The 24,773-nt window shown below is 45.0% G+C and overlaps 2 protein-coding genes across 9 annotated transcripts in view; both read left to right on the top strand.

The window, feature by feature from the left end:
* Positions 1-5,667, top strand: part of FAM219A (family with sequence similarity 219 member A) — a 57,632-nt gene extending 51,965 nt beyond the window's left edge. For 4 of the 6 annotated variants that reach the window (XM_049895488.1, XM_049895485.1, XM_049895486.1 and 1 more), the window contains exon 6: positions 604-5,667. In XM_049895488.1, coding sequence (XP_049751445.1) covers positions 604-762 — 159 coding nt within the window. In that variant the 3' untranslated portion in view covers positions 763-5,667. The remainder of the gene's footprint in view (positions 1-603) is intronic. The other 2 variants (XM_049895487.1, XM_049895484.1) reach the window with 1 other exon arrangement.
* On the top strand, positions 4,066-24,706 carry C9H9orf24 (chromosome 9 C9orf24 homolog). 3 transcript variants are annotated; one of them, XM_049895490.1, is made up of 6 exons: positions 4,066-4,200; positions 18,822-18,966; positions 21,055-21,170; positions 22,187-22,262; positions 22,473-22,702; positions 23,684-23,843. In XM_049895490.1, the coding sequence occupies exons 1-6, from the start codon at positions 4,066-4,068 to the stop codon at positions 23,768-23,770; spliced, it is 789 nt and encodes a 262-aa protein (XP_049751447.1). In that variant the 3' UTR covers positions 23,771-23,843. The 3 variants fall into 3 exon arrangements, with proteins under 3 accessions (XP_049751447.1, XP_049751448.1, XP_049751446.1); XM_049895491.1 differs by lacking the exons at positions 4,066-4,200; positions 18,822-18,966; positions 21,055-21,170 and adding an exon at positions 24,456-24,706 and having other exon boundaries at positions 22,059-22,262; positions 22,473-22,707; positions 23,684-23,770; XM_049895489.1 differs by lacking the exons at positions 4,066-4,200; positions 18,822-18,966; positions 21,055-21,170 and adding an exon at positions 24,456-24,515 and having other exon boundaries at positions 22,059-22,262; positions 23,684-23,770.
* The last annotated feature ends 67 nt before the right edge of the window (positions 24,707-24,773 follow it).

Here is a 24,773-nt window from a genome sequence, read left to right as displayed (position 1 = left end):
GCGACCCTACAGGACAGAGTAGAACTGCCCCATAGAGTTTCTAAGGAGCGCCTGGCGGATTTGAACTGCCGACCTTTGGTTAGCAGCCTAGCACTTAACTACTACGCCACCAGGGTTTCCTAGGCAAGGATAAAAAAAAAAAAAAAAAAAAAGGACACCTAAAATGGGACTGGGGTGGGGGTGGGGTGGGGGTGGGGACGGGGATGGGGCTGGGATAGGACAGTCTGTAACAAGGTTAGTCCGTAAGGTACTGGCCCGGGGATGGGGCGGGGCTTGAGATGGAACAGGGCTCTTAGATGGGATGGGGTGTGAAATACAGGCGATAGTTTATGGGGGCAGGAATGAGGTCGGGGCAGTGCCGGAATAAAGGCAGGACCTGAGGTGAGAATTTGACCTTGGAATGTAGCAGGATGGGGCCTCAGGAAGCTGTGCCTGTAAGAAAGTGAGGGTGGGGTCTCGGTGGGGTGAAGCCTGGGGGGTGCAGAGCGACTTGGAGCGAGATGGTGCTGACAGGTGGGCGGGCCTGGGGCGGGGCGCAGAAGGGTGGGGGTTTAGTCTCTCCCACCCGCCGGAGCCTAACCTCCTCCCCCGCTTTGTCTACAGCAGATCAACCAAGATTTGAACATCCAGCTGCTGAAGGACGGCTACCGGTTAGACGAGATCCCAGACGATGAGGACCTGGACCTCATACCCCCCAAGTCCGTGAACCCCACCTGCATGTGCTGCCAGGCCACGTCCTCCACCGCCTGCCATATTCAGTAGCGGGCGGGGCCGCCGCGGCAGTCGGGACAGGGCTGAGCGGGCCAGGCTGGGCGGGCAGGGGCCGACACCTCCCCAGCTCGTCCACCTGTCCCCGGCCCAGCGCCCTCTACAGCCGCAACCTCGTAACAGTCATTGCTTCCTCCTATGGTAGGACGTGTACCTCTGTGTGTTCATGGAGACGGAGAAACCAAAACCGGGTCCCTCTCCACCCCGGGGCTGAGGAGGGGTAGGGGCTGTTTGTTCAGTTACTTGGGGGGCCCTACCCAGCACTCTGCCCCGTCTCCCAAGGCTGCAGTCTGGTGTCGGGGAGGGGGAACTGGATGGCAGGGAGGCCAAGAGTAATGAGTGAGAGGAGAGATCACAAGGCCAGGGGCTTGGCCCCATCCTAGCGAAGCCATGAACCCCCAGCCCCAGCCTGTTACGGAAAGAGGCTTGGAGAGAGGAAGGCCCGAGCCGTGGGAACCGGGCCCAGCACTTGAGAGCCCCCTCCACGCGCCCCCTGCCGGTCCATGAACCTATTTGCGTTTATCCCCTCATCTCCAGATGGGAAGCCTAGCAAAGCCGCCCAGAGGGATATTGCCCTACCCCCCACCATCTTGATTACATCAAGAGGAGGCCTTTTCCTCCTCTTTGCCCCACTCACCCCTCTCCTTGCTCTCTGGGTTGTGGGGGAGGGTAAGGTGGGCTTTGGAGACAGGCCAGGGTTTGGGGTGATATAATCCGTCCTCCCTTGCCCCTAACCAATGTATCGCTCTGCCCCGCCCCTCCTATGCTTCTGTTCTGTGGTCTCTGTCCCAGGCTGGAAGGGGCGGGGCGGGGAGTGGAGGGGGTTAAGGCCGGCAGCGGAAGCCCCGTTCCCATCCCACCCAGGCCGAAGATTCCGGAGGCTGATTCTCAGCAAGACTCTGCAAGGAAGCAAGCTGGATTGAGTGACTGCATGTGTGTGGTAGGGAGAGCCTGGCAGAATGTATGTGTTGAGGAGTCAGGGTGTGTGTCTGTCTGTTCTCTGAGTCAGGCCTGTCCCTCCAGGTCTCCATCTGCATGTGTCCATTTCTGTCACAGATGTGAGCTTCCATGGTGGCGAAGTGTCTGTGTGGTCTGGTAACAGAGAGGCTGCTCAGCACTTCAATGGTCTGAGAGCCTTGGACTGGGAGTTAAAAGTCTGGGTTCTCATACCAGCTCTGACACTCTCCCTGTGATCTTCAACACATCACTTCTTTCTCTGGGCATGTTTCCTCAACTGTAAAATGAGCAGTAGCTGCAATTATTTTTACAGTCCCTTCATACCTGAGGAATTTCTTTGTAGGAGTTTCTGTGGAGGTGTGTGGGGAGTTCTCTGTGTCTTTGAGTACACCTGAGGAGCTCTCCAGGTTTGCATCTCTGTGTGGAAAAGGAAGGGGGCAGTTTTAAATAGATCTGTTTGGGAATACATGTATCTATATGTGTGTGTCTGTGAATGTGTATATGTGTGTGGATGTCTATTGTGTGCGTAGCTGTACCGGGCATCTGTGGGTCAGAATGTATGTACTGTTGCTTCTGCTTCTGCTGCTGATTTGTGGGTGGGGGAAAGGAAAGGAGAGGATGAAAAAGAAGAAGGAAGTGATTGGGACCCTCCTCTGAGCTGGGCAATATACACCTGCCCCCATGGGAAGGAAAATGAAAGTGTAGATAACCTAAAGCTGCTCAGGCCTATGCCCCACAAACCTGGTATTTCAGGGCCAAGGTGTACAACTCCCCATTCCTCCATGTTGACACTCCAACATGCTGGCATATCCACTCTCATGTCTGCCACTCACATGCTGCAAGCATGTAATGGACACACCCACAGCCCACCCTCTGGATGCCAGTTCTGGGAGGTGGGAGGCTAGAAGGGGGGTAGTGACGGGGGGAGTGAGGCTGCTGGCTTAGGAAGGGTAGCACCTCTCGCTGCACCACACTCAGGAGCTGCCAACTCCAGTGTGTGGAGGTGCAGCTCTCCACTCCCTACTCCCTCTACCCACTCCTCCCTCCTGTAGTACAGGGACCCTAGTTAGATGAGAAAATGCCAAAGGAAGGGAAAGACAGAGAAGGCACCTACAGGGCCCACAAAGTTCAAACTGGCCCCCATCGGTGCCCATTTCCCTACCCCAATCAGCATCCCCCCCCACCATCTGGGCCCCAGGGTCAGGCCTCCCCCTACCACCACCACCACCACCCAGCCTCCTTGACTCAACCATCTAGAACATGGGTACCTCTTTATCAGGCAGAGCCCCTACCAGGGCTCACTTAGACTGTTGCCTTTGCTGCTCACGTGCTGTGTGACTCTGGCCCTGAGAAACCAGGGAAAGCTCCCTCCCATCAGGACATACATAGACCCCTGGCAAGCAAGGGCTTTAGATTGAGGCAGTGTACACATGACAGGAGAGGTAGGAAGCTGATGGTGGGCAGCTTTTGGATCTGGGGAGAGTGCATGTTTCCCTCCTTCCCTGTTTGGGAGGCTGGAGGGGAAAAATCAAGGCCTTAGCTTGCCCCCCTGCCACATTCCCCCTTGTAGATACTGCCTTAACACTCCCTCTACTCTCAGCTGTGGCTGCCAACCAGCCAGGTTTCTCCGTGCTCACTAATTTATTTCTAGGAAGGTGTGTGAAAGACATGAGCCGTGTATAATATTTTTTTTAACATTTCCATTGCAGTATTGACCATCATCCTTGGTTGTGTATCGTGTAACACAAATAATATTAAAAGCATTAAACAAGCCAGCCTCAGCTCCCTACCTGGGGTATGGGCAAAGGGCAGGCGGGCTGGGAAGGTGAGAGAACTGATTGTCTGAATGCACAGCTCACTCTTCCTCCACCCATGGATTCCCAGGCCAGGGCCTGTCACTGACCTGCTACATGACTCTGATTGAGCCACTTGACCCCTCTGAACCCGTTTCCTCTTCAATAAAGTGAGAAGCTCAGCTTAGAAGGTCTCCAGGGGCCCTCTGAACTCTTGTAAATTGGTCTGTTTTGAAGGGCTTGAGGCAGGAAGGGACTGGGAGGGTAAAGAGGAACTGGGTTTCCTCACCTTCCCAGAGACGGTGCTGAGCCAGATGATATCACAATGGGTAGTGCCCATCCTGGAGGGGGAGGCAAGGTAGGGTGGTGGCAGGAAGGCTGTGGGGAACGGAAGCTGAGGGATCCCTCATAGGAGGGAGTCATAGTAGCTAGGGACACCTGCCAGGCTGGAGGTGTGGGCTGCCTAGGGGAAGCGGTGGTCACTGATGTCCAGCAGGAGCCCTTGGTAGGTAGAACCTACCACAGCATCCCCTACACACGACCCACCATGTTCCTCTTCTCCCGTAAGACCAAGACGCCCATCAGCACCTACAGTGACTCCTATAGGGCTCCTACCTCCATCAAGGAGGTCTATAAGGACCCACCTCTGTGGGCCTGGGAGGCCAACAAGTTTGTGACCCCGGTAAGTGCAGGTTGGTGGGGGAGGGGGGACAGGCTGGAGTATATAGCCATGAATATCTGCATGAGTGGTAGTGTGTGGTTGTCAATATGTGATTGTAATTATTTGTAACTTTATGTGTATGTGTGTATGCATTTTATTCATTTGCCTAGACACAGAATTTACAATGGTACATAGCATAAGATCCTGCCCTCATGGAATTACATCAGGATAGGGGGTGGAGAGAGACAGATAATAAACAAAGAATAAACACTATTTTTATAAATTGTCCAAAATACTGTAAAGGAAATAAACAGAGTAAGAGAAATGGAAGTAACCAGGGAGAGCTACTTAGATGAGGAAGTCATGGATGATCTTTCTCAAGGTGGCATTGAGCTGAGACTGTAAAGAACTAGCCATGTGAAGAGCTGAAAAAAACTGGGTTCCAGGCAGAGTTATCAGAAAGCGTAAAGGCCCTGAGGCAGGACTCCATCTACAATGGTGTGTGCCTGTGGGATATGCTAGAAAATGTCTTATAGGCATGTCTCCTTATTGCTGTCTCCTTGTGACAGTGCTTGAAAATGGGTGACCAAGTGGGTCTGTGCAGCTTTCACAAAAGGGAGAGAGGATCTGTGAGTCTGTGATTCTGCCTCAGAGAATTTATCTGTATCATCCAGGCAAAGTTTGTAAGTACATGTGCACAAGTACCTACATGTGCCAGGCATAATGTGGGCACCTGGGATAAAAAAATGAGGGGCCAGACCCTGACTTCCAGGAGATCTCAACAAACAAGTGAATAAAATAGGGCCACCCAGTGTGGAGCATAGCCCAGTAGAAGCACTAGAAAGGGGAAAGTACTCCTGGAACTCGAATGGCAGGTCTACAGAGTGATCCAGGAGGTGGAGGCTTCCAGAAGAAGAGTTCTGAGAAAAGGCAGCCTAGGGCCAGGGACCCACCATGAACTGAGAACTGCTAAAGCAGGGGGAGAGCCCAGCCCTGTGATAGGAGAGGAGATGCAGGCCACGAAGGGCTTCTCAGGATATCCTGAGGAGCATGGGCACGATGCTCCAGGCTTTTGAACCTGGGAGTGTCATGTTTGGATTGTGAGTTAGGCTGCTCTTGCCATAGTGCCAGGGAACTGGAGGAGGTAGGGCTGAGGGCAGGAAACCCAGCGAAGGATGGAGGAGAATGTGGGTGGGAGATAAGAAGAGACTGTGGCAGTGAAAAAAGAAAGTTTTTGGACTAGGAGAGAATCTTTAAAATAATACATTTTTTCCTAATTATAAAATAAATACATAATGTAGAAAATGGGGATCATTCAGAGAAGCACACAAGAAAAAGATGCATAGTCCCATGACTCAAAATAACCACTGCTAATATTTTATGATATGCCCTTTTAGGAAGCAAATATTGCTTTTTAATAAAAACAGTGTCATATTGAACTAGTATTTTGAATCCTGCTTTTTTTCACATAGGCATATATCAAATACATTTTCCTGTGTCAAAATATTCTAAAATATGATTTTAATGACAGCATAGTATTCCATCTTACGAATGTACCATAATGTATTTAAGGAATCTTATGTTATTGGAAATTTAGATTATTTATAAAATGTTGCTAGTATAATCATTCTTGTACGTATATCTTTGTACATATTTCTGACTATTCCCTTACAATAAATTCCTAGACATGTGTTGTTGAGAGAAAGGACTTGCACATTTTTAAAACTTTTGATGTACACCTCAAATTGTAGTACATAGGGTTGTAACAATTTATATTCCCACCAGCAAAGTATGAGAGTACCTGCTTTTCCACACCCAGTAGGAGAGAATTTTAAGAAATAGATTAACAGATCTTGGTCACCATCTGGATATAAGAAAAGGGATGAGCTTAGGATGACTCTGGGATTTCTGGCTCTGGCAACTGGAGGAACAGGAGATTTGGGGTTGAGATTTGGAATAGCAGATTAGAGAGGTATTTGGAGTTTGTTTTGGAACAAAAATATTCTGAGGACATCCAGGGAAAGACATCTGATGGGTAGGTGGAGACTTATCTGAAGCAAAGGGAAGTGATCCGGGCTATGGATGTAGATTTTGAATCATCAACATATAGGTGGTAGCTGAAGTCATAGGAGTGGATGAGATTGTCAATGAGTAAGAAAATGGCCAAGGACATAACTTTGGGGACTATTAATATTTAAGTGGTGTAGTTAGACAGAGAAAGAAGAGCCATAAAAGGAGACAGAAAAATACGACCAGAGAGAAAGGAGGAAAATAAAAGAGAAACCAATAAGGAGAGCATTCTTAGAGAAAAGTCAGTGGTGTCAAAAGTTGCAGACACCACAACCCACCTGGAGCAAAGGAGAATGAAGAACACCAAAGACACAAGGTAATTATGAGCCCAAAAGACAGAAAGGGCCACATAAACTAGAGACTACATCAACCTGAGACCAGACGAGCTACATGGTGTCCAGCTACAACTGATGACTGCCCTGACAGGGAACACAACAGAGAACCCCTGAGGGAGCAGGAGAGCAGTGGGATGCAGACCCCAAGTTCTCGTAAAAAGACCAGACTTAATGGTCTGACTGAGACTAAAGGACCCTGGAGGTCATGGTCCCCAGACCTTCTGTTAGCCCAAGATAGGAACAATACCAAAGCCAACTCTTTAGACAGGGATTGGACTGGGTTATGGGATAGAAAGTGATACTGGTGAGGAATGAACTTCTTGGATCAAGTAGAGACATGAGACTACACTGGCATATCCTGTCTGAAGTGGGGATGAGAGGGTAGGGGGGTCAGAAGCTGGCCAAATGGACACGAAAAGAGAGTGGAGGGAAGGACCGTGCTGTCTCGTTAGAGGGAGAGCAAGAGTATAGCAAAACCAAAACCAGTGCCGTTGAGTCGATTCCAACTCATAGCGACCCTATAGGACAGAGGAGAGCTGCCTCATAGAGTTTCCAAGGAGTGCCTGGCGAATTCAAACTGCCAACCCTTTGGTTAGCAGCTGTAGCACTTAACCACTACGCCACCAGGGTTTCCCAAGAGTATATAGCAAGGTGTTTATAAATTTTTATATGAAAGACTGACTTGATTTGTAAACTTTCACTTAAAGCACAAAGAAATTAAAAAAAAAAAGTTGCAGACACCAGAAGGAATCTCTTGGGCATAATAACTTGGTAACTGGCCAGAAAAGCTTTAGTGATTGAAAAAGAATAAAAACCAGAGAGCAGTAGGATTAAGAATGAAGGAAAGACTTCTTGCAGTATGATGGTCTAGAAACTCTGATGGGCCTTCCTGCTTCAAAACAACTAGATCCTGCATAAAAATCTATTTTTATTTCATTTTGAATTCTCATGGAGATGAGTGGTAAGTATATTTAGAATATAGGATTACCCCGAAGAAAATGCCAGTGTCAGAACTATAAGCAGGAGTTTAAGGCTTAAGTTGGCTAATAGATGGAGGAACTAAACTTGTAAATTCCATCCTGAATCAGAAGGGGGATAACATAATCTCAGGTTAATAGTGATCCCTGGCTCCCTGTCTCTCCTCCTCCACCACTACCACCACCACTGCTAGTACACACGTGAACACACACGAGACAAACGTGTATCTTCTCTGGTGAGAAACACCCTCAATGTAGTTTTCCAGGTATCGTTCAGATTAAGGTAAATTAAATATAAACTCACAATAAGAGATACGAGGAAACAAACCACCATAAAGTGAATCAATAGAAACAACAAACAACAGATTTAAACTCCAAGGACTTCAGAATAGGAATAAAAAAATTAAAGAATGTAAAATAATTAAGAAATCTTTAAAATAAAATGTGAAATCATCAAAACAAGCAAGCAACAATGGGTTATAAAAAATGACTAGCAAATGTAAAAAATAAAACTATTTGTTACTCTCAATTTTATATGGAATGGCAAGAGGCCCCAATATCTGAAACAATGTTAAAAGGGAAGCACAAAGTAGGAGGACTCACATTTCTGGATTTTAAAACATGCTGTACAGCCACAGTAATCAAAACAGCCTGGTACTGGTATAACAATAGACAGACAAATGCAATACAATTGAGAGTCCAGAAATAAATACATATCTACGGTCAACTGATTTTTGACACAGGTGCTAAGTCCATTTGATGGGTAAAGAAGAATCTCTTCAATAAATGTGCTGGGAAAATGGGATTTCCCCACGCAGAAAAATGAAACAGGATCTATGCCTCATACCATACGCGAAAATAAATTTGAAATGGATTAAGGACCTAAATGTGAAAACTAAAACCATAAAATTCTCAAAAGAACAAGCAGGGGAAACGCTGTCAGCCCTGGTTTTGCACAATGGATTATCTAATATAATAACAAAAGCACAAACGACAAAAGACAAAATAAATAAATAGGACCTCATAAAAATTAAAAACTTTTGTTCATCAAAAGGCTGAAAAAGTGAAAAGATAAGCTACTGACTAGGAGGATATCTCTGGAAACCATATGTCCAACAAGAATCTAATAATAAAAAAAATACATATAAAACTTCGACAACAACAAAAGGACAAATAACTCAATTATAAAATGGGCAAAGGACTTGAATAGACATTTCACCAAAGATGACACTCAAATGGCCATCAAATGTATGAAAAGATGCTCAGTATCATTAGCCATCAGAAAGATGCAAATCAAAACCACAATGAAATACCATTTCAATCCCACTAGGATGCCTAAGATTAAAAACAAACAGAAAATAATAAATGTTGGCAAGGATGTGGGGAAACTGGAAACCTTATCCAGTGCTGGTGGGAATGCAAAATGGTACAGCTGCCATGGAAAACTGTGTGGCGGTTCCTCAAAAAACTAAAAATAGAACTACCATATTACCGAGCAATTCCACTCCTAGGCATATACCCAAAAGACTTGTAAGCAAAGACTCAAAAAGAGACTTGTACACCAATGTTCATTGCAGCACTACTCACAACAGCCAAAAGGTGGAACAACCTAAATGCCCATCAACACATAAATGGATAAACAAAATGTGGTACATACGTACAATGGAATAGTACTCATCCAGTAGGAGAAATGAAGTCTTGAGACATACTACAGTATGGATGCAGCTAGGAGACATTACACTGTATGAAATAAGTCAATCACAAAAGGACAGACATTGTATGACTTCACTTAAATAAAAAGACAAGAAAAGGCAAATGTATAGACAACAAAGTCTATTAGTGGTTACCAGGGGTGGGAGGAAGGAGGGCAAGGGGGGTTAACGGTGGTGGAAATATCACAGTCACTAAGGGTAGGATTGCACAGCCAGTTATTGTCATTGTTGTCAATAAATTGTACACCTGTAAAAGGTTGAATTGGTAAAATTGTGTGACAGATATATTTATAACAATAACGAGAAAAGAATAGCTGCTGAGGCTGCTTACGTACAACAAAACACCTCATGGGATCCTGGTGATTTAAGGTCATGGTTTCATGGAACATGCCAATTAATTGGCATAATAATGTGTTTAGTGCTTCTGTTCTACCTCCTAGTTTGTCGCATAGTGTCTAGGGCTTAAAAGCTTGCAAGCAGCCATCCAAGGCACAACAATAGATCTCTATTCACTTGGAACAACAGAGAAAGAAGAGTCAGGGATAGGAGGAGGATATTGAATGTATGGCTGTCTCTATGAACAACTGCCTTCTTTGCCATGAGACCAGAAGAACTGGATGGTGCCAGGGTAGCATTACCAAACATTTTGATCAAAGATTCCATAGAAGAGTCCTGATCAAAAGGGGGGAAATGCAGAACAGAATTTCAAATTGTCATGAACTCTAGACTTTCTGGAGCCATGGAGGGTAGATAAACCCCTAAAACTATTACCCTAAGATAATCTTTAAACCTTAAGCCAAAAATATCCCCTGAAGTCATCTTGAAACAGAACAATAGTTTAACTTAACTAGTAAAAAAGGTCTGCCTTGAACATTATGCTTTTTTAAGAACTATCTATATGGGGTCAAATTGACAACAGCAACTCAAAAGTTTAGATAGGAACTTAGGGGGCAGTGAGTTTATGTTAACAAGGGAGGAACAACTCAAAAGGAAGGTAAGAATGGTTGCACAACTCAAAGAATGTAATCAATGTCACTAAATTGCATATTTAGAAACTGTTCAATTGATGTATATTTTGCTGTGTATATTCTCAACAATAACAACAAATAAAATTTAGGAAAAATATATTTGTTAAAATAAAAAACTCAGTGGAAGCATTAAAGAGCAAATTAGGACACAGCTGAAGAGTGTCAGTGAAATGAAAGATAGAGTGAAGGAAATTTCCCAGAATGCAGAGCAGAGAGACAAAGAGAAATCTGAGATGCAGAAGTAATGGTGAGCTAAGAAAATGGCAAATATGAGGTAAATTTAAGAAACATTGTCTATATAAAATTATTATAATTTTTAATTTGTAAAATTAAAAAAGAACTAAAATATTGGAAAGCAATAGCATTTAAGTTGGAAGGGAAGAAATCACAGTTAAGGTGTTCCAACATCCTCGAACTATTCTAAAGAAAGTATAAGATACTGTGGTTTTGCACTGTCAACTCAAAATTCCCTTCCCTAAATGGTTTCCTATAGGGTTGCTGCCTTAGTCATCTAGTGCTGCCATAACAGAAATACAAGTGGATGGCTTTAACAAAGAGGAATTTATTCTCTCACAATTCAATCCTTAACAGTCACAATGAATCAGAATCGACTCTATAGCAATGGTAAGTGGTTCCTAATTGAGGTCAGAATTGAGGCAAGGGTATACTAGAGAAATTTGTGTGAGATTTGGAAGACACAAAAGAAGAGCCAGATGTATGTGCAGTTCTCTGGTGAAGGGCACATATTCTCCTGAAGGTCGTCTGTATCATCAAGATTGGAGGCAGTGGGACAGATGCAGGTTTTAGTTTGTCCTTGTGGGCTCCAGTTTATCCTTGTTCTTCCCCACTTCATGTCCAAGTCTCCTTCCTGACCACTAGCCATGCTGACCTATAGTGACTTTAGGCTCAACAGCGGGTGCAAAAACAGAGGATTTGCATTAAGTTCTTAACCAGTTCTCACAATTGTGGAAAATTTAATTTTTATAATAAATCTCTTATGCTATATCACTCATAGTGGTTCTGCTGCTCTGATCCAACCCTGCCTGATACATATACAATAACAAAAAGCTGAGGTAGCTAATAAATAACAGGCAAAAGAGACTGTAAGATTAAACACAGACACACTTTTCAATGGGTCACTACGTAAATAATGAAGTTTCATTTCACCAGAAAGAGATTATAATTCTAAACTTGTATTGACCTAAAAAATTTCTAGAGGGAGAAATTGATAAAATCCACCAGTTTAACATACCTCAATTACTGATAGGTCAAGCAAAGAAACAAAAACAAAAATCTAAAACACTTGAAAACACAATTAACAAGCTTGACTTATTAAACATAAATAGAATCCCGAATCCAGCAAATATGGATTCAAGAACACAAGGACCACTATAAAAATAGACCAAGTACTAGGTCGAAAACATTAACAGAATTCAAAGATCAACATAATAAAACTACGGGAAAACAGAATAAATGGAAAGAAAGTAGAAAACTGGAGATAAGAGCAAAAACTAACAAATTAGATAGCAAATTTCTAAGTCATCTAGTACTGCAATAACAAAAATACCACAAGTGGGTGGCTTTAACAAACAGAAATTTATTTTCGCACAGTTTAGGAGGCTCTAAATCCGAATTTGGAAACCCTGGTGGTGTAGTGATTAAGTGCTACGGCTGCTAACCAAGAGGTTGGCAGTTCAAATCCGCCAGGCACTCCTTGGAAACTCTATGGGGCAGTTCTACTCTGTCCTGTAGGGTTGCTATGAGTCAGAATCAACTCAACGGCATTGGGTTTGGTTTTAAGTTCAAATTCAGAGCGCTGGCTCAAGGGAAAGGCTTTCTCTCTCTTCTAGTTCTGGAGGAAGGTCCTTGTCACTTTGAGCTTCTGCTCCTGGGTGATCTCCTTCCCCCAGCTCAGCTTGCTAGCTTTGATTAATCTCTTTTTATATCTCAAAAGAGATTGCCTCAAGACACACCCTATACTAATCCTGCCTCATTAACATAAGAAAGACAACCCATTCTCAAATCGGATTATAACCACAGGCATACAGGTTAGGATTTACAACACATATTTTTGAGGGACACAATTCAATGCGTAACAGCAAAGATCTAACAGGGTCACAAAGTCAGAATTTGGTTCTTTGAAAAGACTCATAAAATAAACAAATCTCTGGAGAGAATAATCGAGAAATAAAGAGAGAAGGCAGAAACAACTGAAAGAAGAATCATACCCATGAATTGAAAAGAAAATTTTAAAAAGAATTAAAAAACTTTATGCTAATAAAATTGAAAACTCACAGAAAATGAACAAATTCTAGAAAAATATAACTTGCCATAAAAAGAATTAGAAAAAAACCCAGAATTGTCCTATAGCAATTAAATCAGTAATTTTAAAACTTCCCTCAAAGACAACATCCAACATAGATAATTTTACAGTTGTGTTCCAATGTTAAAGGAACAGTTTATTTCAGTCTTAAACTCTTTCAGAGAACAGGGAAAAACAGGATTCTTCTCAACTCATTCTATGAAGTCAGTGTAACTTCGATGCAAAACCAATCAAGAATAGGGTAAAAAAAAAAAAAAAAAATCAAACCAAACCCATTGCCGTTGAGTTGATTCTGACTCATAGTGCCCCTATAGGACAGAGCAGAGCTGCCCCATAGGGTTTCCAAGGAGTGCCTGGTGGATTCAAACTGCCAGCCTCTTGGTTAGCAGCCATAGCTCCTAACCACTATGTCACCAGGGTTTCCAAGTGTAAGAAAAGAAAATTACAGGTAAATTCACTTATAAACACAAATGCCAAAATTCTAAATAAATTATTAGCAAACTGTATCCAGCAAGTATAAAAAAACAATTCATGATGGTTAAGTTATAATTATTTCAGAAATATAAGGATGGTTTAACATTAGAAAAATCTATAAATATCATTTACTACATTAACAAATTCAAGGGGAAAACCACAAGATCATTTTAAAGTATGCAGAAACAAAATGGGCATGAGAGATCTTTTTGGAGTGATAGAAATGTTCTAAAATTGGATTGTGGTGATAGTTGCCCAATTCTGTAAACTTACTAAGAATCCTTAAATTGTACACTTAAAATAGGTGAATTTTATGGTATGTAAATTATACCTCAATAAAACTATTTGAAAAAAATGCAGAAATAATAGTTGCTAAAAATTCAATACTCATTCACGATTAAAAACAAAGATTTAACAAAAATAGAAGGAAACTTCCTTAACCTGATAAAGGGTATATACCAAAAGTATGCAGCCAACATCTTTTCTGATTAACAAGCATTCTTTTTTAATATTTTATTGTGTTTTCAGTGAAAGTTTACACAGCAAATTAGGTTCCCATTTAACAATTTCTACACAATTCATTTGGAAACCTTGGTGATGCAGTGGTTAAGTGCTATAGCTGCAAACCAAAAGGTTGGCAGTTCCAATCCACCGGGTGTTTCTTGGCAACTCTCTGGGGCAGTTCTACTTTGTCCTATAGGGTCACAATTAGTTGCATGCAATGGGTTTGGCTTTTTTTATACAATTTGTTCAGTGACATTGGTTACATTTTTCACAGTGTGTCAACTTTATCATTATTTCCGTTCTGGTTGTTCCATTTTCAGTAATCTAGTTTCCCTGCCCCCATGCCTTTTCATCTTTGCTTTAGAGTAAATGTTGACCGTTTGATCTCACTTAGATGATTTTTTAAAGGAGCACGGTAATCACAGATGATATTGCTTATTTTATAGGCTGTTATTTAGCTAAAAGGTGACCTCATGGAATAGTTTCGGTTAGAGGTTTAAGGAGTATCTCCAGGCAATAGTCCCCGGGAGTCCTCCAGTCTCAACTGGTCCAGTAAGTCTGGACTTTTTAAGAATTTGAGTTCTGTTTCACATTTTGCTCCAATTCTATCAGGATCTATCTACTATGTTCCTGATCAGAACTGTTGGTAGCGGTAGCCAGGCACCACCTAGTTCTTCTGGTCTCTGGGTATATGAAGCTGTAGTTCCGGTAGACTATTAGTTCTGTAGACTAGTTTCTTCTCTGAGTCTTTGGTTTCCTTCTTTCTCTTTTCCTCTGGACATGTAGAGACCAATAGTTGTATCTTAGATGGCCATTTGCAAGCTTTTAATACCCCAGATGTTACACACCAAACTAAGTTGTAGAACATAAACTTTATGTACTATATTATGCCAAATGACCCGGTTGTCCTACAAGACTATGGTCCTAAGCCTTCATACCCTGTAAACCAATCCTACAAGGTGTTTGGTTAAGTCTAAGAGGTATCTGTGTTTTTAACCCCTATGTACTTTATGGAAACCCTGGTGGCGTAGTGGTTAAGTGCTACGGTTGCTAACCAAAGCATTGGTGGTTCGAATCCGCCAGGCGCTCCTTGGAAACTCTATGGGGCAGTTCTACTCTGTCCTATAGGGTCGCTATGAGTTGGAATCGACTCGACGGCACTGGGTTGGGATGTACTTTATTGAATACATGAATATATATGGATGCATACATATTATATATATTCATATACACATGTATATCTATACATATGTGTGTATATATACATATATACACATACATGTATGTATATATACCTGCATATAGATACATCTATGCATGGCCACATAGATACGTATATATATACATACCTATTCACTTGTATGCATATATACACACACATGTAAACATGCTCATTTTTTTAGTTGTTGTTGCTATTGCTGCAAAGTTGTATATGGCAAAGTATTCACCAGAAAGTCCTTTTTTCTTGTATATTCCTTAATGACATCATTTACCTTGGTCAAGCTATGCACACTTCACCCACATTACCTTCTCCATCACCAAAAATAACAGGTGCTTACTATCTAGAGAGTGATCCCTCCTCCTCCACCTATCCCCGGTAACCACGAGTGAACATTGGTTTCAGTATGTATATCTATTCTTGTCTTTTTATAATAGTGAGGTCATATAATATTTGTCCTTTTGTGATTGACTTATTTCACTCAGCAAAATGTCCTCCAGATTCATCCATGTTATATTTTGAAAACCCATCATTTTTCTTTATGGCTGCATAGTATTCCATTGCATGTATATACCATATTTTGTTTATTTATTTATCTGTTGACAGGCACTTAGGTTGTTTCCATCTTTTTGCTACTGTGAATAGTGTTACAATGAACACAGGTGTGCATACAAGCATTCTTTTTAAAATCAGGATCAAGGCAAGGATGTTCACTCACTGCTTCTATTCAACATTGTATGGCAGGTCCTAGCCAGGACACCAAGAAAAAAATACAAAGATAGGAAAGGAAGAAACAAAAATGTTATTATTTACAAATGATGTAATTATATATATATATATATATATATATAAAATAATATATATATAACCTATAAATTACTAGATGTAATAGACTGTAGAAAGTGGGATGAATATGAGATAAAAAGTCAATCACATTTCTTTACACCAACAATGGGTATTTAGGCAATATAAATGTAAAAATACATCACTTATTCTAGCCACAAAATATAAACGTACCTAGAAATAAATCTAACAAAATGTGTGCAAAACTATATGAATATTATTACAAAACTTTATTGAATACTTTGTAAAAATAACTATACAAATGGAGAGAGATAACATGCTTTTGGATAGGAAAAGTCAGTATCATAAAGATTCAGTGAAATTCTGATTAAAACCCCAATGGAATATTTTCAGGAATTTGACAAGCCATTTCTAAAGTTTATACAGAGAAGCAAAGGTCCGAGAAATAGCTAAAATACTCCTGAAGAAGAAAGGTATATGCCCAGTCAAGTATTATGCTAGACAGCAACTCACTGGTTTGGTTATAAAGCTATAGGAACTAATAAAGTATATTATTACTGTAGTGATAGACAAATTGTTTAATGGAATAAAATAGACTAGAAACAGATCCACACACTGATGGAAAAGATATACAACAGAGATGTTGAAAGTAAACCTATGGAAAAAGATATATGAGGCTTGAGGTGGCATTACAAATCTGTGGAAAAGATAGGCTACTCAATGGGACCACGTGAATGAAAATAAAATTGATCCCTACCTCACACCAAATGCAGAAGACAATGCCTGATAGATTAAAGACTTAAATATGGAAAGTAAAACTGTATATTATTTAGAAGAAAAGATAGGACAATATCTCCATTATCTTAGAATATGGATAGATTTCTTAAACAAGTCATAAAAAACACCATAAGAGATTAATAAATTCAACTATGTTAAAGTTAAGAACTTCTATTCATCAAAAGACACCATAACGAAAATGAAAATACAAGCCACAAACTAGAAGATACTTGCAATGTGTAACTGACAAAGGATTAGTATATAGAATACATAAATAACTATTAATTCTCTGGGTTAAAATTGAATACACATGTATTTTTCCTCTCTCCTGAAACCCCTCTAAAACTACAGTAAATGAATATTTAAGGCATAAACCCACAAGGATGGGGAGAAAGGAGAGGGGACAGGGGACAGAAGTTTGGAAGATTAAGTGGTAACTGGCTTAGCAGATCTGAGAAAGCTGAATCCAAAGCCAGCAGCAGTGGGAAACTCAAGACATAATACAACTTAAAACTACAGGATTTTCAAAAGGCTTGGGAATTGGCAGTACTAAGTTTCTCTGGAACTGAGGATGGGACAGGGCCTAGGCTAAAATAAAAATTATTTGAAAGCTGTTTAAGAAGCAGCTAAACCCACTAATTCCCCCTCCTTGTCTATGTTACTGGGTGACTGCCCACACCTACCCCAGCGAAAGTCATAAGGCTTATTTTTTGGAGAGGATCTCAGCACTGAGGACCTCAGGCCCAGCTTAGGGCAGGGGACCATAATAAAAAAACAGGTAGACTTTCATAGACTGAACACTAAAACTCCCAGCAGCCCTCTGGTTCACTAGGCTCTCAGAACACCAACAACTAGGTCATTACTCTCAAGCCAGAGATTGAAGATGTCTCTTCTGAAAAATATAATCAGCACAAGAGAAAGACCTACAGATACTGACATCAGGGTTTGCAAAAGATGGTCCAGCCAGATCACCCTAAAGTGATGCTCATGGTCAACAAAGTCTACTCACAGCTCAAAGCCTCCAATAAGCTTTTTAGTCTCCTGTTAAACATGAGCAGACAATCAAAAATTACACACATCTGAGGAAAGGCTCTCACAGAAAAAAGGATACCTGTAAGCTCTTCTAAATGGTTGTTTTTGTATTTGTGAGTGTGTATGTGGTATGAGTATCTGTGAGTGTTTATGTGTGTGAGTATGTCTAAGAGTGTAGATATGTAGATGTATGTCTGTGTGTGTATTATGAGTGTATCTGGGTGCACAGATCTATGTATATACCTGGTGTGTGTGTGTGTGTGTATGTGTGTGTAAAGCTCAGGGAAGTGCTGTATCATGGTGGTGTGGCCCCTGCACGTGTGGTCCCCCACGTTCGGCCCCATCTCCACCTACTTGGGAGTGTTACTGTACAGGGTCTGCCACAGAACAGAACCTCAGCTGGACAGAGGATCCCAGAAGCCCCTGTACTGGGGGTTTTCAGGTGGGTGGCAGCGCACTGGGAGCAGCAGGGTCTCATCCCTGGCTAAGAAAAACCTCTGCTCTTAAGATCGAAAGAAGGACGTGTGGGTGATAGCATCACTGTCCCAGCACCTCACTGTCCATTATGAGGAAGTCCTTTCTGGTGTCTCTTTGCTGGGTATCTCACCCTGTGAACCAGCTGCCTGTTCACACCAGCTGTCCGCAGAGACCTGTGAGTCCACAACTAATTTGGCATTCTGCCCTCAGGTGAGGACAATGGGAGGCCTAGATCTGGGCTTCCACAGATCTAACCCAAAAAGGGTGATGGGATGAGATGAGGTGAACCCCAAGAAGCAGAAGGGGTCCAGGGCCTGGACCAGGAAAAAGGTCAGAGTAGGGTGAGGGCCAGGACAAAGTGAAGTTCAGGGTTAAGGGTAATATCAGAGCCAGAGTCATGCGCAGACTGGAGTCAGTAGGGGCCTCTCCAGCACCACCCTCACCCTTTGGCTCCTCCAAGGAGCCAAATTCCCAGCGACTTGCATAAGGTAGCCAGCCCCCGGGCACCCAGCCTTTCCTGAGGCTACAGATTGTGCCAAGGGCCTGTTGCTCTGTTGGGGAAGACCCAGGCAGTTCCCAGGCAGTACACAGTCTGGAAGAAACAGAAAGATCCAGCTCTGTCTGCCCTCAAAGAGTTCCCAGTCAGGGACAGGATACAAATGAGAAAGTAAGAAAACCATCCTGAATGAGGGCAAGTGCCTGGCTCTAAGGCCCGGGCTTGGATGGAAAGAAAGGAGGAAAGAGTGATTCAAACAAGGAAACTATGCAGAGGGGGCCAAGGCTGGCACCGACTCCCTCTGGTATAGGGAGCAGCAGGGGAGGAGACCCACCTGGGCTCACCTTCTCCGGAAGGACTCCAGTGCTGGGTCTTTATGTATGTAGCCACTTCCTGCCCTCTTCCCTTGCTCAGGGCCTGACTCAGACTATGGAGCGCCATGTGGACCCTGAAGCCCTGCAGAAGATGGTCAGATGTGCTGTGCAGAACTACAGTTATAAAAACTGCATACCAGGCCACCCCTACTTCCCTGAGAAGTATTGGCTCTCTCAAGAGGAAGGTAGGGCCTCACCTCTCGCCCAACCCTGATCCCAGCAGTGACCCCAACAATGACCACCAACCTGAACTCAACTTGGATCTTGACTTCCATCCTGATCCTACATCAATCTTATCCCTACTTGGGCTTCTTCCCTAACTAACCCCCACTCCAACTTGACTCCCAACCACCTGACCTAACCCTGACCCTGGAGGAGGAGATCCAACCCCTGCCCTTTGGTAGCCCCCCGTCTGTGCTACAGAACTGGAAAAATCCTGGGTCTTATCCTTAGAGATGGAAAGAATATTAACCTCCCCCCAAACAAATAATATCCCTCCAAGTATATTCCAAATGCCATCCCCTCCCATCTTCTTGGCAATCCTGTTCCATCCCCTCCACCCCCCATCAGGCATCCTTCAGCTCACCATGCCCTCTTTCTCTTCAACTTGAAAATCTTTTCTAACGTCTTTCTGCCTAAGAATTTTCTCTTGCTCCTTCTCTTCACAGCCAAGATTTTCAGAAACATAGTCTATACCTAATGTCTCTAATTTTCCCCCTCCTCTAACACCTTATGAGAAATTATCTTTCTCATTTGGTTAGATGTTTATGGTCTGTCTCTCAAACATTCCATAAGAGCAGGGACTCTTGTTTTATTCACAGCTGTGTCCCCTCCACCTAGAACAGTGCCTGGCTTCATAAGTGTTTATTGAATGAATTGATATTGGGAATCTGCATCTCTTACCCTCATCCATAAACACTAAAACTGTTCTTGTACGGTTCTAATTGCCAAATCCATGGGTCTCTTCAATCTTTTACCTTTTGAGACCTATCCTATCCATTTCACTCTCTGACCACTATACTGCTTGAAACTCTTTTCTTCCTCAGCTTCTCTAATACCTCATTTTCCTGGGCCTCTTATCCACTCACGTGGGGAAATGCGGGGTTCCTCAGGGTGCTGTCCTGGATCCTGGACCCTCTCCTCTCTCGAAGCCATTTTATCTAACTTGTGGCTTTAATTACCAACAGCTCCAAGTCTTTATCTCTATCTTTGGCCCTCACCAGAATTCCACTCTCCTTCACCTGACTATGGTCATCTTTACCTGGATCTCTCCAAACACCTCAAACTCAGTTTGCCCAACCCCAAATTCTAAATCCTAACATCCCAATCCCACCCCACCCCCTACACACCTCTAGGACTTCCAGTCCTCCTTCTGTAATGTCTCTCATGTCTCTTCTTTCAGACTACTGGGGGGGGGTGGGGGGGGGAGAAGATCACATAGGGCCTTGTAGGACAGGCTTAGGTGACTGGGTGGGTGGGGCTTTGGAGGATTTTGAGTAGGGAGTGTATTGGTCAGATTATCATTTGTGAAAATGTACTGCAGCTTCTATGTAACGTTGAATCGTAGGCTTTTAAAGACGAGGCAGGGAGATTAGTAGACTAATAATAACTTTCCATGTGCCGAGCACTGTTCTATTTTACATATATTAACTTACATAAACCTCACAACGACCCTACGGAATAGATAGAATTATTACCCCCATTTTAAAGATGAGGAAACTGACAGAGCAAAATTAATTCGGTCAAGGTCACACACAGCTGATAATTGGCAAAGCTGAAATGTGAACCCAGACAGTCTATCTGCAGAGTCCATTCTTTAATCGCACTATACTATTTCCTGGTTAAAGCACTGCAGAGATACAGGGGTGAGCTGACAGGTGTCTGGGGAAGAGGGGAAAGATTCAAGCGATTTTAAGGAGGTAGAATAGGCAAACCTTGATGCCTGAATGTGGAAGATGAGGGAGAGGGAGGAATTTGGAGGAGGCCCCATTTCCAGCTTGGCTAATTCAGACAGGGTAATACGAGGATGAAAAGTGATCAGGCCAGAGGATCCAGATCCCACTCAGAAGACTGCCTTGAGTGGGGAATTGGCTGCATCTCAGCTTCTAGGGTGAGTTTGGAGCCAGGCTGGGTTTGGGGACTGGCCTGACGGAGATAAGTGAGAGCCAGCTTTGTGCTGGGAACTAGGGGAGAAACATCTGGGAGGCGGGTTTCCCAGGTCCTAGGGTAGAGTAAGGAGTAACACTGTCTATATCCACACTCCTATAATCAAGCAGACAAATGCAACCCAAACTATCTGTATGGTGACCGGTACGCCACATGGAGGATAGGACCTTACAATAGCACCGGATGGAACAAGTATACCACCTGCCTGCCCCGGCTGCCTAAGGTATCTACTTTGCCCAGCATAGATGCCTGGGGTCCAGGAAGCATCCCCCTTCCCCATCCTTGGCACAGTGACACCATTAGTTCCTCAGCCCTTGTCTGCCAACAATGCTCCAGGGCGCTCCTTCATCCATGAAACTAGTGTTTGTATTTCTAGGAAACAAGGAAGCCCAGGAGGGGGCTATGTTGGGCCCCTGAGTTCCAATCTTTTTGGGTGCCCCAAATCCCAACCTCTGGAGATGGCTCCCCTAAGTCCCAATCTCTGACCAGGCTCTGTGGGGGACATGACTGGCATGTCCTCCTTGAAGTGCTGCCTTTCTGAAGCTTGCCAACTACCCCCTCCCTCTGTGGTGCAGTCCCTATGACACTGGGGCTGGCCAAGGGCCAGTGATGAGCTGAGCATACTTGCTCCACCCTCCCCTCCTTTGTGATGTGAGCAGGGACAACAGGAGGAGGAGCAAGGCCACTTAGGGGCAGCACAGATATAGGAAATTCTTCCCAGGAGATAGGTGGGAGTTTGACCCCCAGCCCCAGGACCGACAGAAGAGGGAATGTGTAAGGATTCGAGGTCATAGCAGTGCTTCTTAAGGTTAGGCTGACGCTGACCTCGGGTTGACTGAAACGTTTTGAATCAGAACTTTCTCAAGAATCAGAATTTTTCACAAGCTTCTCAGGTGATTTTGACGGGCAGGCAATATTGAAAATCCCTTATTAGGCACCGAGACCCAGCTAGACAGGGTCAGCTAGACAGAGATGACAGAAAATCAAAGACAAGCTCTAAGGCAGGGTCGTCAGCGGCCCAGGGCCAAACCTCCTTCACCTACAGCACCTCCCCTCGTGAGGCGGAGCAAACACATTGCCAGGACTCAACCCCAAACACTCAGAGCCTGGAGGGAAGAGGAGCCACAGGAGAGCGGGAGAAGGCGTGGCCTGGGGAGGGTCTGGATGTCCTGGGAGTTGCCCCCAAAGGCAGAAGCTCCTCGTGGTCAGAGTTTGAGGTACCGTGTATCCCATTTCTAGGAGGCCGGGATGGAGACGGTAGTTCGAGGAATGCCCTTGGAATGCCCTCCTAAACCTGAGCGGCTGAATGCCTACGGTAACCAGGGTTGTGGTGGCGGAGGGGAACGGGTAAGGTGAGGCTCAGGAGGTTCCGGGTGGGATGGACTTTGGGGACGGGGGCAAAAACCCAGGGCCCTGGAGAGAGTGTAACCCTATTTCTATCTGTCCCTTTTTTTGTATTCCTCTCTCCCTGTCTCTTCCCATCTCTGTGTCACTCTGGGTCTCTCCGGTTTGGGCCTGGGCTCAGAGCGTGAGGTCGTGGTGAACATGCTGAATTCGCTGTCACGGAACCAGCCGCTGCCGCAGATCACTCCCCGATGCGGGTGTGTAGACCCGCTGCCGGGCCGCCTGCCCTTCCAGGGTTACGAAAGCCCTTGTTCCGGCCGCCACTACTGTCTGCGCGGGATGGACTACTACGCCACCGGGGCGCCTTGCCTTCAACGCCGCCTGCGGCCAGGGTGCTGCGCGCAGCCGACTGTAAGGTTCGCAGGGCCTGGCCCGCCTCTGCCGGGCCCCGCCCCAACAAGCCCCGCCCCCGGCTGCGCGCTCCACCCCGCCCCCAGCCGGGTCTGAGCAGACAGCTGGGGCGGTAGAACCAGCATGAAGGCTCCCGCAAGTCCCCGACCCCTGTCCCTCCGGAATAGGCTCAAAGTCAACCTGGCTCCTGTATCTGCTCTGGAGATCCTGCCGGAGTTTTTAAGAAACTCGGCACACCAGTCACATACCTGTTGCGTGCCTACCGGCCCAGCCCCTACCTCGACACCCATCTGTGACCACTCAAGTGTTAGCCAGAGGGGTGCCATGTGTCCTGGGAAAAGTGTCTTCTCTTTCTGTGCCTCGGGTCCCCGTCGGTGGTAGGCTGGGTCGTTGCTAGGAGCTAAGTGACAAGGAAATGCTGAGCGCATTACCACGGTGGCCCTAGGCTCCTCGAAGCCCCGCCACCCTCCGCAGGGAGGCTCTCTCAAGTGTAACAGCTGAAGAAACAGCATTCTCCCTGCACACAACGGCAGACGTAGTGAGCTGGGCAGAACGGGGTCCTGAAACCCTATCCCTAACCTACCATGGTGATCCCCTGTCCTCCCCAGGCGGGGAGAGCCTTGTGTGAGTCTGAGTCTTAACCCTCACAAGGGCGTGGGCATGTGGGACAGTAAAGTGCCTGGAGAAATGCTGTCTCACGGCGGGGAACGGAGCTCCTAATTCCTCCAGCAGCGGGAGTCTGACCCGAGTCCAGCATGCTCCACAGCCCGGCCTGGGCGGCAGAACCCGGCCTTACGGGGAGGGGGACTTCCCAAGGGGCTTCCCGGAGGCGGTGCTGCGGTGGAGTCTTAAAGAGTGTGGAGACCTAAGGAAACCGTCTCGGAGCCCTGAAACTGACTCCTGAAGCACCGCCCAGAGGCCTGGCCTGGGTTGAGGGTTAGGGGAATATCAAAAGGCCCTGCCCACCGTTTTCTCCTCCAGGGCTGCATCTCCCTACCAACACCGACCCGGAATACAATGTGCTGTTATAACTCCCCCGCCGTCGTACTACCCTTATCCGAACCTTAGGTAAGTCTCGCGCACACATCTACGCATGAGGAAGGCTGTCCCTCGGTATGGCCGGCGGAACTTGAGGGGGGAGCGGGGGGAACTGGTCCACTGCAATGCACTGACTGAAAGATGCCGCGAGGGGGCGCAAGCGCCCCGAGGAAGTCAAAGCAGGCTAGGAAATGGAAGACCCCCCCTTCCCCCCATGACAGGGAGGACGGTATTGAGGGGTCAGAGCTTGGCAGTGGGGCTTAGAGTCAAGAGATCAAGGCATTGGATTCAGAGCTGGAAGAGTAAGAAGTCTATGTTAACGAACAGGTATTGGGAATTAGAAATGAAGAAGTAGAGCCTGAGGTCAGTGTTGGAGTCTTGGGTCAGTCAGTGATAAACCAGAAAACCAAACCGGCTGCTGCTGAGTCTATCTGACTCATAGTGACTCTATAGCACAGAGTAGAACTGCCTCATATGGTTTCCAATGCTGTAAATCTTTACAGAAGCAGACTGCCACCACATCTTTGTCCCACAGAGTGGCTGGTGGGTTCAAACTTCCAACCTTTGGGTTAGCAGCCCAGCGCTTTTAACCACTGCACCACCAGGGCTCAGCGTTAGGGGACATAATGTTGGGATAAGGTCACCATTGAGAATTAGGATCGTTGTCCACTTAGATATATGAGGTCCAAAAGGGCTGACCCATCTCTCCCCACAGATGGGACACAAGTCACTTCAGGAAGACTGGTGGTCCCTTGAGAAACAACTATGTTGTCCACCCTGAGTTTGTGTCTGAGGCCTATCCTGAGTATGGCTGCTGGTAGACCCTGGGCTGGCCAGGCCAAGGGGGCTGACCAATAAATAAACTCTTCACCCCCAGAGGCTGCCTCCTGTGTCCTTACCCAGCAGGATCTGACAGTGAAGGCTCTGCCAAGCCTCCTCCACTGAGATGGAGTCTCTCAAAGTCACCCTGCCCTAAGTCACCCCCTCCCCCATCTCAGTCTTCCCTTGGGTGGCCCTGAGTACCCTCCTGACG

This window comes from Elephas maximus, chromosome 9 (assembly GCF_024166365.1).
Source record: "Elephas maximus indicus isolate mEleMax1 chromosome 9, mEleMax1 primary haplotype, whole genome shotgun sequence".
Lineage (NCBI taxonomy): Eukaryota > Metazoa > Chordata > Mammalia > Proboscidea > Elephantidae > Elephas > Elephas maximus.
This window is presented reverse-complemented; position numbering and strand designations above follow the sequence as displayed.